At 39.1% G+C, this 16,317-nt stretch overlaps 1 protein-coding gene across 4 annotated transcripts in view; it reads right to left on the bottom strand.

Annotated features, from left to right (window-relative positions):
• Window positions 1-1,471: 1,471 nt before the first annotated feature.
• The window catches only part of kalrna (kalirin RhoGEF kinase a), a 167,302-nt gene continuing 152,456 nt past the window's right edge, over window positions 1,472-16,317 (bottom strand). For all 4 annotated transcript variants that reach the window (XM_077537456.1, XM_077537457.1, XM_077537460.1 and 1 more), the window contains 12 exons: window positions 13,969-14,134; window positions 11,323-11,385; window positions 11,102-11,129; window positions 8,707-8,869; window positions 8,526-8,647; window positions 8,251-8,382; window positions 8,023-8,184; window positions 7,796-7,874; window positions 7,659-7,710; window positions 6,493-6,641; window positions 6,116-6,254; window positions 1,472-6,046 (listed from right to left, as the gene is read on the bottom strand). In XM_077537456.1, coding sequence (XP_077393582.1) covers window positions 5,489-6,046; window positions 6,116-6,254; window positions 6,493-6,641; window positions 7,659-7,710; window positions 7,796-7,874; window positions 8,023-8,184; window positions 8,251-8,382; window positions 8,526-8,647; window positions 8,707-8,869; window positions 11,102-11,129; window positions 11,323-11,385; window positions 13,969-14,134 — 1,813 coding nt within the window. In that variant the 3' untranslated portion in view covers window positions 1,472-5,488. The remainder of the gene's footprint in view (window positions 6,047-6,115; window positions 6,255-6,492; window positions 6,642-7,658; window positions 7,711-7,795; window positions 7,875-8,022; window positions 8,185-8,250; window positions 8,383-8,525; window positions 8,648-8,706; window positions 8,870-11,101; window positions 11,130-11,322; window positions 11,386-13,968; window positions 14,135-16,317) is intronic.

Here is a 16,317-nt window from a genome sequence, read left to right as displayed (position 1 = left end):
TCCGGGCATGTCCCACCGGCGGAAGGCCCGGGGACGACCCAGGACACGCCGGAGAGACTATGTCTCTCGGCTGGCCTGGGAACGCCTGGGGATCCCTCCGGATGAGCTGGTTGAAGTGGCTGGGGAGAGGGAAGTCTGGGTTTCACTCCTAAAGCTGCTGCCCCCGCGACCCAACCTTGGATAAGAGGTAGAAGATGGATGGATGGAAATGCCAAGATATTAGCACTTTTATTCTTTGTACACAATGCCTAATCCAATACTGGAAAATAATTAAGTGTTGTATCGCTTTAAGGGAACTCATGGTTACATCCTGGTCGAACATTTAGGTATTATTGAAAATGAGGCTTATGAGACATCATGGCATCAGAAAGCAATGATGCACTGTCACACGCACACTCATTCATTAGCGTCAAAGAGTTGTGACTGGAATGAAATGAATAAATAAAGAGATGAGAAGAGGAGGAGTAAAGAGAAAAACAAAATCGTGGAAAAAAGTTGAAGAAAGACTTGAATTTGCGTGCTTCTTTAACATTCTTCTGCAGGGGGTATTTTCGACTCATTGGCACATTGGACTACGAAGGAGGGGGTCAGGGCCTATGGGACAAAACGTCCGTTGTAGCGGTGTGTTCACACCAGCAAAAGGCATCTAATGCTGCCTAAGCATGAGTGGCAGGAGCGGCGACCTTCCAAAAAACTCTCCGACTTCCAGTCCTTGTGACACAAAGCGGACCGCTGCCTTCTCCTCTTCACACAAGCTTATGCTTTCATGTCTCTCCAAAAGCCAAATGCACGGTTTTCAGAATAGACAAACTGGATGCTGACTTGGTTGGAAATCGAGGTCTGTGCCAACAGAAAACGTTCTCAAGAATAACAACATTCCCAAGTTAGATTGTATTTCAAACATGACAGTTTTCACTTGGTCTATACATTTTATATTCTGGAGGCAGAAACGTTCTTGTACAGTTTAAAGAGATATTCGGGTGCCTTTCTACTCAACAAATTCAAAATTAATCGGCCCTATTTTTATAGTCTTTGGTATGACCTGGCCAGGAATTGACCCCACAAAATCACAGTCTGAGGGCGGACACCGTTCCACTAGTACACTGAGCTGGTAGCTAAAATTCAACTGTGTTGTGGGAACGGGTTGAGCGTAAGAGAAATTTTGAATGACATTTATCTGTAATTGTAAACAAACCTTTTTATGACTAAATTGACACTACAGTACAGTAAAGATTGTACTATTTGTGCAAGTACATACATAAAAGAACAGCTATTTTATTCTTACAATACTGTACTGTAAATAAGTGTGTGCTGCCCTCTATTGAACAACCAGCACAAAAACAGCAAAAGCCCAGAGACTCACATACAAAAAAAAAAAAAAGGTTGATTTGATTTGAGTTGTATTGATTTGATTTGGTTGGGAAACATTTCATTAGGGGCTCATGCAGTTAAAACGGAAATCACATCAGGCACAGATTGAAATTTATTTATTTTTTATTAGTAAAGAGTAGCAAACCAGTAGGTTTGATGATTGGCTAAAGATATAATGTACAGACGTGGGTCGTTTCATTCAGCAACGTGACTAACAGCTTTGATGATTGCGATGTTCATCATCAGAATATACAGCTCAGATCAGCAGGTTTTGGATGAGAAGGGAAGTTGAGGTTTACTGCCGCAACTTTGTGGCAGCTTAACAACTCCTCAGAAATTTGATGCAAAACAAATACATGTTTTAAAGCCATCCAAGGCTGTTACAAAGTAAATGCTTACAGTTGTGTATAAAATGCTAATATATCCGTATATCCTGTTCTAGTTTGCTGACTTGGGGCGAAAGGTGGACTGCACACTGCACAAGTCACCAATCACAGGATCATTCTACAAGTAAACAGAACAGAACCTCGGGCCAGCTATGAGAAGCACTAAATTACCAATGGTATTACATTTAGTCGCTAAATACAAGCCTTCAGACACTGGTAGATAAAAAGCACAAAGTTACGGTGTGGGAAGTCATTCCCACTATTGACATGTTCTTTTAAACATCAGCTGTGATTTGACATGCACAGTGCCTCTGATTCTACATTCTACATAAGACACCATACATTTAGTTGTAAACATTGAGCATCAAAGCTAAAGTATCCATGGTGGTGTTGCACTGTTCACATGAGATCCAGGACTCATTTTCCTTTCAAACAATCAAGGAATGCTTCAACCTCCATGTGGTCCAGGCAGTTAATCCCAAAGTCCATGATTGGTCAGTGGAGGGAGTGAAGCGCAATTCTGTCTATCGTGAACTAGTTTTTGCTTATTTGAAATGAGTCATGTTTGTATGATTCCAGACCAGACCAGACCAGACCAGACAAAATCATGATTAAAAACTTGACTCAAACCACAGCATAAGTATAAATTAACATACAATATACCGTCAAAAACGGAAACATTCAGTGTTCATGGAATGGATTCAGTCCACCATAACCATAGAAACAAAAAAACTTTACATCCATAATAAATGTGTTGAAAAGAAATGGAGGAAATGTTGATTAAGCGTAAGTTTGAGACACATTGGAGAAAAAGTTGTAAGCACCTCAAATTCCATCAGGGTCAAAACCATGACAAACAAACCATATTACACATTGTATATTCTTAACATTACATTCTTTATGTTGCAGTGGGGAAGTTGGTTATTTAGGATCAGAGATACAGTGGACCCTTGCTTTTTAAACCCCATAAACTGTTTAAAGAAAAACTGAGGCTGGTTTCCACCCCCAAAAAATAAATAAATAAATAGAAAATAAAATAAATAAATTAATACAAATTATTATTCTTTTTGACCATGTTGAGATCTTGTGAACAATGTGATTTGTATTCTGTACACATACAAATCTAAAGACTAAATCTTTGCCAACAGCTTTGACTCAGGATGATTTCGCACCTGTATCTCATTTTATCTGATGGTTCAAATCAGTAGATGGGTTTGTGAACAATGGCTGTGTCCAAATGGGCACCCTACTCCCTACAGAGTGCCCTACTGAGGGGTCACGCCATTTTGTAGTGCCGTCCGAATATTCAGGGAGGGAAAATGCAGGGCACTCAAAATTACCCACAATGCACTCTGAAAAGCAGTGAACATCAATGTTCACTCAAATGGGTTGATATAGACCACATTGCATTGCGAGTATGAAAAAAAACATGGCGCAAGTGATGCATTAATATATACTATGGAAATACTTAATGCGTTGTAGTTGAAAATATTTATAACAAAAGAACTAAAGTACAGTTTTAAAACATTTTCATTCACAATAAATAGTCATAGATTTATGCGCCGGTGCGTCATGCCAGTTACGGTGGTCATGTGATATGCGACAAGGAGAAAGTAGTGAGCTGGCTGTCCGAATCGCCAAACAGAATGAGGGCACGACATATTTAGCCACTATATAGTGCGGGGCTATGTAGTGAATGAGGGGTTACTAGTGGAACAGGGTGGCCATTCGGACACAGCCATTGTTTTTGTCCCCCCGCTTTAGTTAATAAAAAATCCACTAAAATACTCTAAAACTAAACATATGATGTCACATACTTCTTCTCTTGGTTGCAAGAATATCACAGGAAGGTTGTGAAGTGAACAACGAATAGAGCAAAACTGGCTCTCAATAACTAATCTAGATAACCAGGCAGGATACAACACAGCAGCAAGTAGCTGAGTGTACTATAAAAACACTGGAATGGAACATTATCCAAATCAACGTGGTGAAAACATTAGGCAACCTGCTGCTGTCATAGTCTACATCTACACATGCACACAGAAGTGTCCGTGAAGTAATCTCTCTGACATTTTTGAGTGGGGAGTGGAGTTGAGTGGGGACGAAGACTTTTAAGGTAATATCATATCCGAAGAGTTGCACCAGTTTTCTGTGTTCAGATGTGACCAATTGAAGCGAACCGGTTGGGAAACAAAGTTTGATTCAAATGAAATAAGGGTGCTAATGTAAAAGGCCCTTACTCTCCTTCTATTAGTTAGCAGAGCTAATGTTAGCGCCACTAAAGCTAGCATAATATCGGACATGATTAGCTGAACAGCACGAGTACTGTAATTCATGACGAAGCCTCGACTTTCATTGACAGATCTGCTTTGACGAGGGGATTGCTATGTTTTTTCACCGGCTCTCACCTGATTGCCTGAAGATTGTTCAACACAAGAAAGAAGAGTATAGGTATCAATGACATGAGGGACACCCACTAATCCGTTACTGATAGAAAACAGTTGTGTAAAAAAACAAAACAAAACAGAGAATTTGGCATGACTGAGTTGTTCTCGAGTTAGAATGCTCTTGACCCTACCAGCCAACAGACTACGAAGGGCGGTGATCCAAATGCCGTCCGAATGACCCTGAACAACTGTACGTTATCCTTAGGTAAAACATATGTAAGGCTGTCTTAAGGTCCAATAATGACTATCACTTCTCCATTATGTGATAACACTCTCCTCAAGAGACCCGTCTGCTGGCTTGAAGACTCCAAAGCAACATCAATGCTGACACAAGTGCTGTCCGAATGTTCCTGACTGAGCAATAGCATGTTAGCCTCATATGAAATAACTGGTCGGGTTTTAGGCAAAAGACAAAAATCAATTCCTGATTTAAACGCCATTCCGAGTGTTCCTGAGCAACAGCTAGTAGTGTCTTTAGGTTCAATAACCCCAGTCGTTTTTGACAATCAGAAACGAAGATCACCACTGTTCACTCATCACTGATTGGGATCATTCAGGTGGCCAGGGGAATACTGAAGCAACCTCTGCTGATCCAAGTTCCAGTCAAGTACTAAGCACGACAGGTTGTCAAGGTGAAATAACTTCAAGGGCATGATCTCCTACTCCCTGTGGTCCTTGAGTCGGGATGAGTTCTCTGTCCACAAGACTGCAAAAGTTGCCTCAGATCTCATCGAAGAACTGTCCGAGTATCTTTGAGTAATGTGTTTTCCTAGCCAGGTTTAAAGACCAGAGAGGGAGATCATCTCCTCCATTTTGTCCTAGAATGACAACACGTGCCAGATGGTGTGTGGTTTTCTGGCCAAGCAATAAGAGGAGCAGTCTCGATGTTGATCTTTTTTTTTTTTTCTTTCTTTTTTGAGTAAGCAACAGAATGTTGTCTACGTTGTTTCTAGATCATTCAGCAGGTTCAAGGATCAGAGTTCGACCACAACTTTTGTCTAAGAGCATTCACAGTGTCTTTGAACGTAAAGGCAAATATCTTTGGGCTCCAGGCAGCTTGAGGACCAGAGTCAAGATTGGAACAATGCAACAACAGAACAGAAGAAAGATTAGCAACATTTTTATCTGGTTCTGGGAAGTCGGAAAGGCCAGTAATAGCAAACAAATCCATGATTTAGGCATCCATACAGTATATTAATAAATAGATCTGATAGTTAAATCCAGAAAATATATTTACGATCTTGTGGCAGGTTTTGCTACCAAGCGTCCCAATACTCATCTTTGTCACAGTGAGTTCCCCATACTGTTGCTCACAAGTCCTTTGATATTGGTGATGGGACGCACATCATGAAGTTGTCTTCTTCGATCAATAAACGTGGCCAATCGCGTCGTGTCCAGAGGTGTCTTGGAGTATTCCCCGCCGTGAGCTCCTCCGCGACCCACCCACGGGTGCTGCAAACAGGAAGTAGCGGTCGGCCTCTTCCTAGGATCCTGCTGGAGCACAGAGGACACGAAATCTCTCGCCGCCTGGCTCACATCCCTGAAGTAATCGTCTGGGAAGCAGAAGTCAAGGCGGCAGATGTTGACGCAGGTTTCCTCGGGAGACTCGTCCAGAAAGGGCGACACACCGCTGAGCATGACGTAAGCCAGAACGCCAACGCTCCACACGTCGGTAGCGACAGAGACCGGGGTGCCGCAGATGAGCTCGGGCGCTGCGAACTCCGGGTTTCCCAGCAACAGGTGGACGTAGCGGCGGTGTGCCGACAACTGCACAGCATCACCGAGGTCAATGAGCTTGATGCACGGGGTGGGAGAATGAAGCTCCACCATGATGTTCTCAGGCTTGGAGAGTGAAGGGGAAAAAAAAATCCTCTGATATCAGCTGGAAACAGAAACACAATGTGTGCTCACCTTTAGGTCCAGGTGTGCAACTCGGCACGTGTGAAGGTGCTGCAGGGCTTCTAGTATTTCTCGGATGAAGAAGGCCACCTTTTCCTCCATCAGCTCATCGTGGGCGACAAGGTAGTCAAGGAGACGGCCGTCCTCCAGCCTGACAACCACAAATATTCGTCCCAACTAGTGCAGTCACTATCAAATATTTCTAGAACCGATTAACATATTGATTAATTGACTAATCAGATTCATTGTGATTTTGCATTAAAGTGTATTAAAAAATATTTACCCCCTGATTACTGTTTATTAATCAATGATTGAAAGGAACGGCAATTTACAACCAATCCTTCACAAGCTAGATTTGTAGTAGTTCCTTGTATAAAGTGGTTACTTACAGCTCAAGGATTAGCATCACTGACGTGGGGGACTCGTAGGTGTCCAACAGCGCCACCAGCTGGTGGTTCTGCACATGTTGGAGGATGTCGGCCTCATGAGCCGTCTGCTCCTTCTTCTGCATTTTCTTGCTCACAAACTTCACCGCCACCTGCCAGTGACAGAGAGCACAACATATTTGAACATAAAAACTTTCAAACATCAACAACTTAGCCGAACATTATTTGATAAATTGAACCCGAGTGAGGATCAATTAATTAGGGTGACCAGACATCCCGGTTAAACAAGACAGTCCCAGAATTTTAGCCCTGTGTCTCGAGTCCCGGCCAATTTCGCCAGCCCCACTGTCGAGTCCCACTTTTTCGCAGGTCACATCTCAGTTTTTTTTATTTTATTTTTTATTTTTTCAAAAGTCCAGTCACCAATTGTTTGGGCCATACACATTTGTCATAGCGATTCATACGATACACCAATTAGAAAGGAATTTAACTGTTAAATTTCTTCCCATTTACTTTCACATTCACATTCACGTTTGTGTCATACCGGAACCACAACTATTTCCTGAGTGTTTCTGGCATTCGTTTCTGGCAAGATAGCATTGAGCATTAGCTAAAGTAATAGCACAATTACCAGTCACCAGATTGACTAGCGATTCAATTAGTTATAAATAGTTCCTGATAAGAATTTATTGTATGTTTGATTTTCAGCAAAATTATAACGTCCCGGATTTTAAAAGGACTGTGTGTAATACTTAGCGCCATCTAGTGGTGAACTAATAATTCATTCATTTTGAAAACACACTATTGATTTCAATAATATATTTAAAAAAAAAAGTTCTATCACATTAATGTACATTTCCCATTTCAAACACTACCACAATACCGTCTCCCCATCATGCAACCGTTATAAAGCTGCGCTGTAAAAAACAGCAAGCACTCTTGTATGCAAAAGCAAATTACCCAAAGACATTTAGCCTCCAAGGTGGGCTGACACCATGACTCACTAGTTGTTTGCCAATGGCAACGTTGATCTAATGGGGGCATAGACTCGGCACATTACTGCCGAATACTGTAGCTTTTGAAAGTAGCAAGTATTGTATAGTACAGTATATTTCAATTTGTTTGTGTTGGATGGTACGTTTGTACCTAAAACGGAATTAAAATCTCACCTCTTTCTTTGTGGACTTGTTGAGACATTTTCGCACCACTGAGAAACGTCCCCTGGTGAAAACAGCAAAAGAATTACGCTTCACACAATTATCCAACTGAAATGTAAACGATAAGGTTTACATTTTGTGCATTTTACCTTCCAATCTCACAAATCTCAGAGAATGTTGACTCAAAGTTTTCTTTCCACTGGATTCCTGTTCCGTCATAAGCCGAGTCTATACAAGGAAACATATTATTTAAATATCATTTAGTTAACATGGTAGCATTTTTTTCGTTTTAGCATTTAGCATTAGCATTCCAACTTAATTTCAACATTGATTGTTCATTCATTTTTTCGTTTATATGTGTGTGTTGTATTCTTACTACTGCTGGACAGGGAAACCATATTAGAGGGCTCTGACGGTGGGCCGAGCCCCCAGCGGTTGGACGCTCGCACTCTGAACTGGTAGTGCCCGCCGGGGATGAGAGTGTCGATTTGAAGACACTCTTCCGTGCTGGTGGACACCTGTTGCCATAGCAGTGAGTCTGGAAAGAGGAGGAAAGGTCAAGGGAAATACTTCGACGACCCAAAGCTAAATGGGGGACTCGTACCTTCCTGGCGGTACTCCACCGTGTAGCTGCTGACTGCACTATGAGCAGAGGAGGCTGGAGGAGGCCAATGGAGCATCACGGCTGTACTACTAGCTTCCTGAGCCACCGGTCTCCCAGGGGCTGCTGGGATACCTTCGCAGCAACAAAATAATGCTGCACATCAGTTTCCAGAGCAAATTACGGCAAATCCAGGTCTTGAGAGTAAAAACCCGGCCACAGTTTGTCTTTAACCACATATGCTTCAACTTAAAGGAGCTTTGAGGAGCTTACATTACCTTGCACTTTAATGGAGGCGGATGAGGAGGCCGAGCCGTGATCATTGACGGCCACGCAGGTGTAGATGCCGGTGTCCTGCGGCATCAGGTTGCAAATCTTTAACAAGATGTCACCCGTGTCCCTGAAGATGACAAATAGATCAGAACGGAGCACATGGGACAGGAGACGGTACGACGGTACCTGATGTCGATGGTGAAACGACTGTTGCTGGTCACCGGGTTCTGGTCGGGGCCCTTCAGGGTGACGGAGGGTTTGGGTCGTCCACACACTTTGCAGCAGAGGACCACCGTCTCCCCGAAGGCACACACCACGTCTGAGAGCGGCACCAGGAACTCTGGAGCCACTATGCGCAATCATATAAGATCAAAGACAGAGAACATGTAGTGTGTCTCCAGATAAAGAATTGATCGTGTCAATGCTGAGAAAGCAAGAGTGTCCAAACTATGGCCCCATTGTAGAGGCAACTCTACAGTCGGGTTTGTAAATATTGGGACATGGATACAATTCTCATCTCTCTGGCTCTAACCATCACCTCAATGGATTTGAAAAGAAATCAACAATATGATATTTAACTGATGACTTCAGCTTGAATGTGATGGGTAGGAATCACAAGAGTTGTTTTATATCCCACCCGCTTTTTAAGACACCAAAAGTCATGGGACAAATTAACAATCCTAAACCAAATTGCAACTAACATTTTCCCTTCAGTTTTGTCTTCAGCAAGAGAAATTCATGCTCAATTGGATTCAAGTCAGGTGACTGACTTGTACATTGCATAACACTCCACTTATATGCCTTAAAAAAAAAAATATATATATATATATATATTTGGTTGCTTTGCTGTTTGGTTTGTTTGGGTCATTGTCCATCTGCACTGTGAAGCAACATCCAATGACTTATTTGACTGTATATGAGCAGATGATATTACCTGTAACCAGTGACGTGTGGTCAGGGCAAGCAAGGTAGGCACTGCCTGACCAAGGCTGAAATGAAACGAAAATGAATTGGCTTCTTCTATTGATTTAAATTATTTTTGCACTTCACATAGCCTACACTAGATTTGAAAGTGACGTCTGGCGATTTTCATAGCTCAATTAAAAAGGACTCACGACTTCTTCTGGCCTGCAGGCAAAAATGCTGCAAAATTCTCCTGCTGAAGGCACACGCCTCCAATGCCTCCAGCAGCCCTTTCTGAGTAGTGATGTGTGTTCGCGCATGCGTAGTCAGTTTCCCAGTAGAAAAGTCCTTTAGGCAAATAGGCAGATTGCTACGCAGCCTTTTTACGTAGCTGTATTATTCCTATGCGAGCATACGTTTGCACAGTTTATTCGTGAATTCAAAACACACTTAGTGCACAGTACGCCGGTAAGGTGACGCCACTCTGAAAAATATAAAACTATTTTCACGCCTTTCTTTTGAGGAAAAATGTCATCTTTTGAAGGATGGGAGACCGACGCCTTAGCTACCGGATCTTCAGCAAAGTAAGGGATAGAGAATTATTCGTACTTTTCACAAAGAATGCTACAAAAGGAAATACTGGCTTTGTGGATGGTTTCATTTCACATAATGTTTGACATTGCTATTGCTAGCTTGATTTTGCAAGGAATTAGACTGTTTTACTTTGAGATGTCCACTCTATTACATCCTTTCCGGGCGTCCAGATGGGTTTTTTTAATGAATGAAATTGTCCAGTTTTGTTGTGCGGCAAATGGGAGGCGGAGTGCACTGCACAGTGTTAAATTTATCGCGACGGGCACACCCACATTTGCGTACAGCAGTTAGCGTTCGAATATTGTCCTCGGCTGCAACGGTGGCCAGAGTTTTAGCTGAGTGGCGAAGTGATGAGCTGCCTCACGGGAGGCGAAGAGCACGAACCTCGCTCATCCCAATTTGTTTGCTGAACAAAAAATGCGCTTAAAACATTGTCTGTCATAATCATTTTTGTCAAGTAATTTTTGTTTCTAACAATACAGAGGAGGCATGCATTAAAATAGTTTGAATGAATACATCTTGGAGTAAACAGTATCATTTTTAAGTATATTAGTTAAGCCTAACTGTCCTTTTTTTCCCGATTAAAATAGGGTCACCCTAGGATATGTTGTACACTCGCCTGCCGACACACACATTTGTAATTGGTGTGTATGTTTCAATTTACGACTGCCTGCCTACCCAAACTGCACGTCACTGCCTGTAACACTACCTGGTCATGGAACAGCTGAGCAGTCATTTGTCCCATTACCTTTGCTCCCTTAAAAAGTGGAAGACATATGTACAAACTGTTGTGTATGCAAAAAAAGAAGAAGTAATTACGTTAAGCATTTGTGGATGATCACACATTCAACCCAATAATGTACTGTATATACCCAATAAAAAAAATCTTGCAATGCCATCCCAATGCATGAGGTGGCACATTTCTGTGCTATATCAACTAATGTCCACCTCTTATTATTATTAATTTTTTTATTTGCACTTTGATTCAATGAGATCCTTTCTCAGCACTTTCAGTGGTAATTTATGTTTCTAACAAAGCATTTAAAGTACAGTAATATTTTATTTTCTTATAGAGCTCTCTTACCTTCCTGTATGAAGTTTGGGTTGAGAAGCTGGAAAACAGACATTAACAAGCATTTATTCCATTTGTGAACCCCACCCGCTTATTTTATTTAAAAAAAAATAACAACAAAACATATATATTTACGCAAAGAAAATGTATTTATTTTTTTGTTTCCTGATGAGAAAACATCCAGAGATACACAATATATGTCTATTTTTGTTGTTGTTGTTTTTTCAAAGTACCTCCATGCCAGTTTTTGGGTCAAGGTCGTCGTCACAGTCTGATTCATCTGAAGTGTGAACCTCCTGGTAGGGGAAGAAGGCGAAGCAGTGGAAAATACAATTATGCAATAATGGAAATGCATGGCAGGAGCAAGGGAGAGGGCAACAAGGGTGTGGGGGTGGAGTTAAAGGAATAGTAAAGGGGTAAAGAGGAAGTGTGGAAAAGACCAAGTAGGAACACAGAGAAAACTAATACAGGAGGAAATAAAAGTGAAGATTGAGAAGATTTAATTGGTCTCTTTTGCAGTTAGTGTCCATCAGTACAGGAGAATCTGGTTGTTTGACCCAGAAAACTAGTTGAAAGTTTGTTTTCATGTGTGATGTTTTCATGTGTGATGTTGAAATGCTTTCAATGAATACTTGATGTTAGTCATTAACACATTTGTACTCACGTGTATTAGTCCAAAAACAAATATACCAATCAAAACCAAACCTAAATGAATCAACTAAGTACAAAAAGTATATCACTTGCAGTCATGCACAGTGACAGAAATATCAAACAAGACGAAACAGAAAAAAAAAAAAAAAAAAAAAAAAGGAAATACAAAATAAAATTCAGTTGAGGACTCCACCCCCCCCTCTCTCTCTCTCTCGCTCTGTTGGTCTTCATATGAGCAATAAACCAATGCTTGTTTTAACCTCTTAATGGAACAATTCAATGCCTACAACAGTTTAAAGCACAGTCAACTTGAGTGTAATCAGCTCAATTGTTTTGGTTCAGCCGGCATTGCTAGCAGATCAAATGTTAGCGTTTACAATCAAACTAACTATTTTGACTCACTTTAACAACAAACAATAAATGAGCCACTAAGTTCACCACAGGAAAAGTTATCCAGCTAGGTTCATCTGGGTACGCTAGCAGCTAACTGGCTATCCAACCACAGAAATATATACAGTGAGTGGACATACATATTGTAGATGACGCTGCTGCTATACGGTAGTACGTCCACTATATTCTATTATCTGCCCTGTCAATTAATGGAAGCAGGCTTAATGAATTGAACATCATAAAGTCCTATTAAGAGCACTAAGACAATTGTTTGTGATTTCAAATCTATGGCCAACGTTTGGTATCAGGTTTCTTCTGATTTATCATTAATATTAGCACAGACTATCCCTTTAAACTCGTAAATAATGATTTGAATATTTATTTGTTTATGTTTACTTAATTTAGTTGTCCTTAATTAATATATTGCAATGTAAAAACCAAAAAACAAAAAAAAATGTTATAGGCTGCTCTAACAGCAGCAGCAATAAATAAACAAACTAATAAATATATAAATGCAGTGAAATGGAAACTACCACGTACAGTATTTCAGATTGTTTTGGGACTTGATATTATTTGTTTGGAAATGGCCTGAATCCATAATACAAAACAATGAATAAATAAATAAATACATAAATATATAAATAAATACATTACATGCCTTATTGCATTTCTCATGACTTTATGCAGAGTATTTACTGTATTCTTGTCATACATTACAGTACTGTAGGCCTACATGAATTGTTGAGGTCCAATGGTGGGTATGGGTTACATGTTTGTGCTGTTTTTCATTGTGTATTGTGTTATTGTGTATTATGTTATAATATTAATATATATATATATATATATATATATATATATATATATATATATATATATATATATATATATATATGTATGTAAATTAAAACATTTGAACACAAAAAAAAAGAGCATAAAGTTAATGCCGCTCATTCACCCAAAGCTGACAAGATACCAGAGACAATGTTTTGTCATGCTTGTAATGATAAATATTGAAATAATATTAAGGATGTCTGTGATAAGTGGACTCTGAAATGTAGACATGGGTTTTCTAAATAAAGAGCACTGTTTATTTATTTTTACATTTTTATATTTTACATTTTCTATTTAAATGAACCATTTTTTTTTATGCCGCGTCAAATCTGTAAACTTTATGTATTTATTTTTTTAAAATCAGTGCACTTAAAGAAAATAAATTGGGAAAATGAAAACAAAAAAATAGTAGCTTATAAATGAAAAATAATTGGAAATTCAGTGGTTCTCAACTGCTGGCCATCTCTTCACATCATCAAAAGAAACGGCTCATAATCAAACTGATTTTCTTTGCTCACATTAAACAACAAAATTAATGAGCAGCTAGATTATAAGTTTAGTATGGACAAGCTAGCGCTAGCTCTCTTTCTGCTTAACTACGTATTCTACTTAACATATTTCCTTTGGCGAATCCAATCAGGTATAAAATATAAGAAAGCAAACAAAACAAAAAAAACAGTTTTCATTTCAAACAAATGAAATTGTCACGCTAGCTAAGTTAATACCTGGTTGAGAAGCATTGTAATGGGGTCGGGCAGAAAAGTTGTGCTGTGTCATTGTGGGGTCACAACACACAAACATGCGCACACACGTTAGCATAAAACGACATTACTCACAAACAGTTAGCAATATTCTACTTTCGGTAGAAAATCCAGGATGAACCTAAAATGCGCCACATATTTTCTTTTCATTTCATCTTGAATTTCATTTGAAAGCCGAATATCCCCAACGTTTTGCGAAGTGTGCCAGGGGCAGGCAGGCGACAGGCGCGCGTCGCCGTTACTCACTTTGCCCTTCGCCCTGGCAACAGGGGAGGCGAGCAGTGGGGGAGGGGGCGTGGTTTCTTTTGTCTTACGCAGGAGGCCATTCTCCTGACCTCTGACCCCAAAGGCCGAGACCTCCTTGGCTTCAGCGCGTTTCCTAGCGCGCAGCGTGTTCCATGATAGAGACTTCCTGTACGGTACAGGAACAAGACATGTCAATGAAGGGTCACAGATGAGCCCGGACGTGACCAGATGCTTTTGGCTGCTTTTATAACACAGAAAAAGACTGTAAACTTCATAAATACAATTATTACGTGTGCGTTGTTAAGTGTTTGAGTGGAGATGATGTAAGATACATATGCAACAAGTACAAACCCCAAATCAAATGTAGTTAGGACATTTGTGCTAAATGTAAATATGAAAAGAATAAAATGATTTGCATAACATTTTCAACATATATTCCATTGAATATACTACCAAGACATTTAATATTCAAACGTTTTTGTTGTTCACTCATTTGAATTGGATGTCTGCAACACATTCCAAAAAAAGTTGGGACAGGTGCAAGTATACCACTGTATTACATCACTTTTCCTTATAACAACACATAATAAGCATTTTGGGACCTTGGACATTCTTGTTGAAGTCTTGTAAATGGAATTCTTTCCCATTCTTGCTTGATGTACAACTTCAGTTGCTCAACAGTCCGGGGTCTCCATTGCCGTATTTTGTGAGGAACATGATGATGATGACTTCCAAAAAAACGATTCGAATTGAGGACTTGTCTGACCACGGCACACTTTTCCACTTTGTATTTGTCCATCTCAGATGAGCTTGGTCCAAGAGAAGCCAGTGTTATATCTGGGTGTTGGTGATATATGGCTTTTATTTGAGTTTTTTCGTGAACAACAGAGCTTTTTGGGGATGCTCCTTTTATTCCCAATCATGTAATTCATGTGGAATGTTTCAAACGGGTGATAAAAACCCCCCAAACATTTCTCAATTTTTCTAGCCATTTTTTCTTGCCACTGTGCCAGTTTTGTTGGAATGTGTTTCTGTCATCACATTCAATTTGAGAGAATATTTGCAAATAAATAAATAAATATATAAATTAATCATAAAATTTCTTGTCTTGGTAGTGTATTCAATTGAGTATAGATTGAAAAGGATTTACTCATAATTGTATTCTGTCTTTATTTACGTTTTAAGCAACATGACAACTTCAATGGAATTGGGTTTGTATATTTGTTATGAGCTCGAGATAGTGACAAAAAACTTTCATTATTTCAGGATTAATAATTGTGAGCATTTGTCATACTGCTAATATTAAATCCATGTAGCTGTTAGCTAGGATCGAATTCTGACGTCTGTATTTGCTGTACATGGCGAACCTTGACTGTATTGCTCATTGTTACTGTATTATCCGTTTATATGTTGTGACTCCATGAGTGTTGGAGTAGAAAGTTGTTTAAACAGCCTAGAAAAATGAATGAATGAATTACTATAACACCAATGCTAAAGTTTCACATAAAATGTTCAGCCTTGAATTGATTTATTTTCAGATGAAATTGAATGAATTGAATACATTTGGTAAAAAATAAAATACATGTACTATTATTACTATTAATAACATAACAATCAATACAACTAAAATATTTAAAATTTAACTATTTTCATTATTACATTAAACTAAATATAATTATTGGGGAGGAAGTACGGCAGGAAGATGTTAAAAGTCTTATTTATCTTCTGGCTCAAACCACCACAGCTGGCACCAACAGCCACAAATAATCAGAATTTTTAATTGTAACTGTTAAACAAAAACTTGTCCAAGTTTTAAATATTTACCTACAAAAAAATGTTTTCATAATGTGCTCTAAATAAAAATTTAGAGATACATTCTTTGGACAGCAAAGACATGTAAGTCCATATTTTTTTGTTATTTATAAAAAAAAAACATTACACATTTCGCATTACCACCATTACATGTTACAATATTGACATTCATTAAAAACTTTGATCAATATTTTAAAGTAGATATTAACTGTTGATAATGGCCTTTTCTAAATTAAACTCCATAAAATAAAGAATATTTTTCTAATAAATGAGCTTAAGGTAAACAGCTACTACTTATTTCTATATGATTATATGGACACAAAAAATATTTTTAAAATGTCTGTGCACCAAAACATCTGTGGAGTTGCAAACCGGTGATGTTAGTAAAAACTTAAAATACTTGAAAATAAATAATAAGGGTGATAATAAGGGTATAAAAGGTATTTTATCGATTTATAAAGATAACATTTTCTGAAGTCTAAACAATTACATGACTTACATTGAATGAAAGAAGTAGCCGACTTGTCATTTTTGCTG

The sequence above is a fragment of the Festucalex cinctus genome, chromosome 11, assembly GCF_051991245.1.
Source record: "Festucalex cinctus isolate MCC-2025b chromosome 11, RoL_Fcin_1.0, whole genome shotgun sequence".
In the NCBI taxonomy this organism is placed as follows: domain Eukaryota; kingdom Metazoa; phylum Chordata; class Actinopteri; order Syngnathiformes; family Syngnathidae; genus Festucalex; species Festucalex cinctus.
This window is presented reverse-complemented; position numbering and strand designations above follow the sequence as displayed.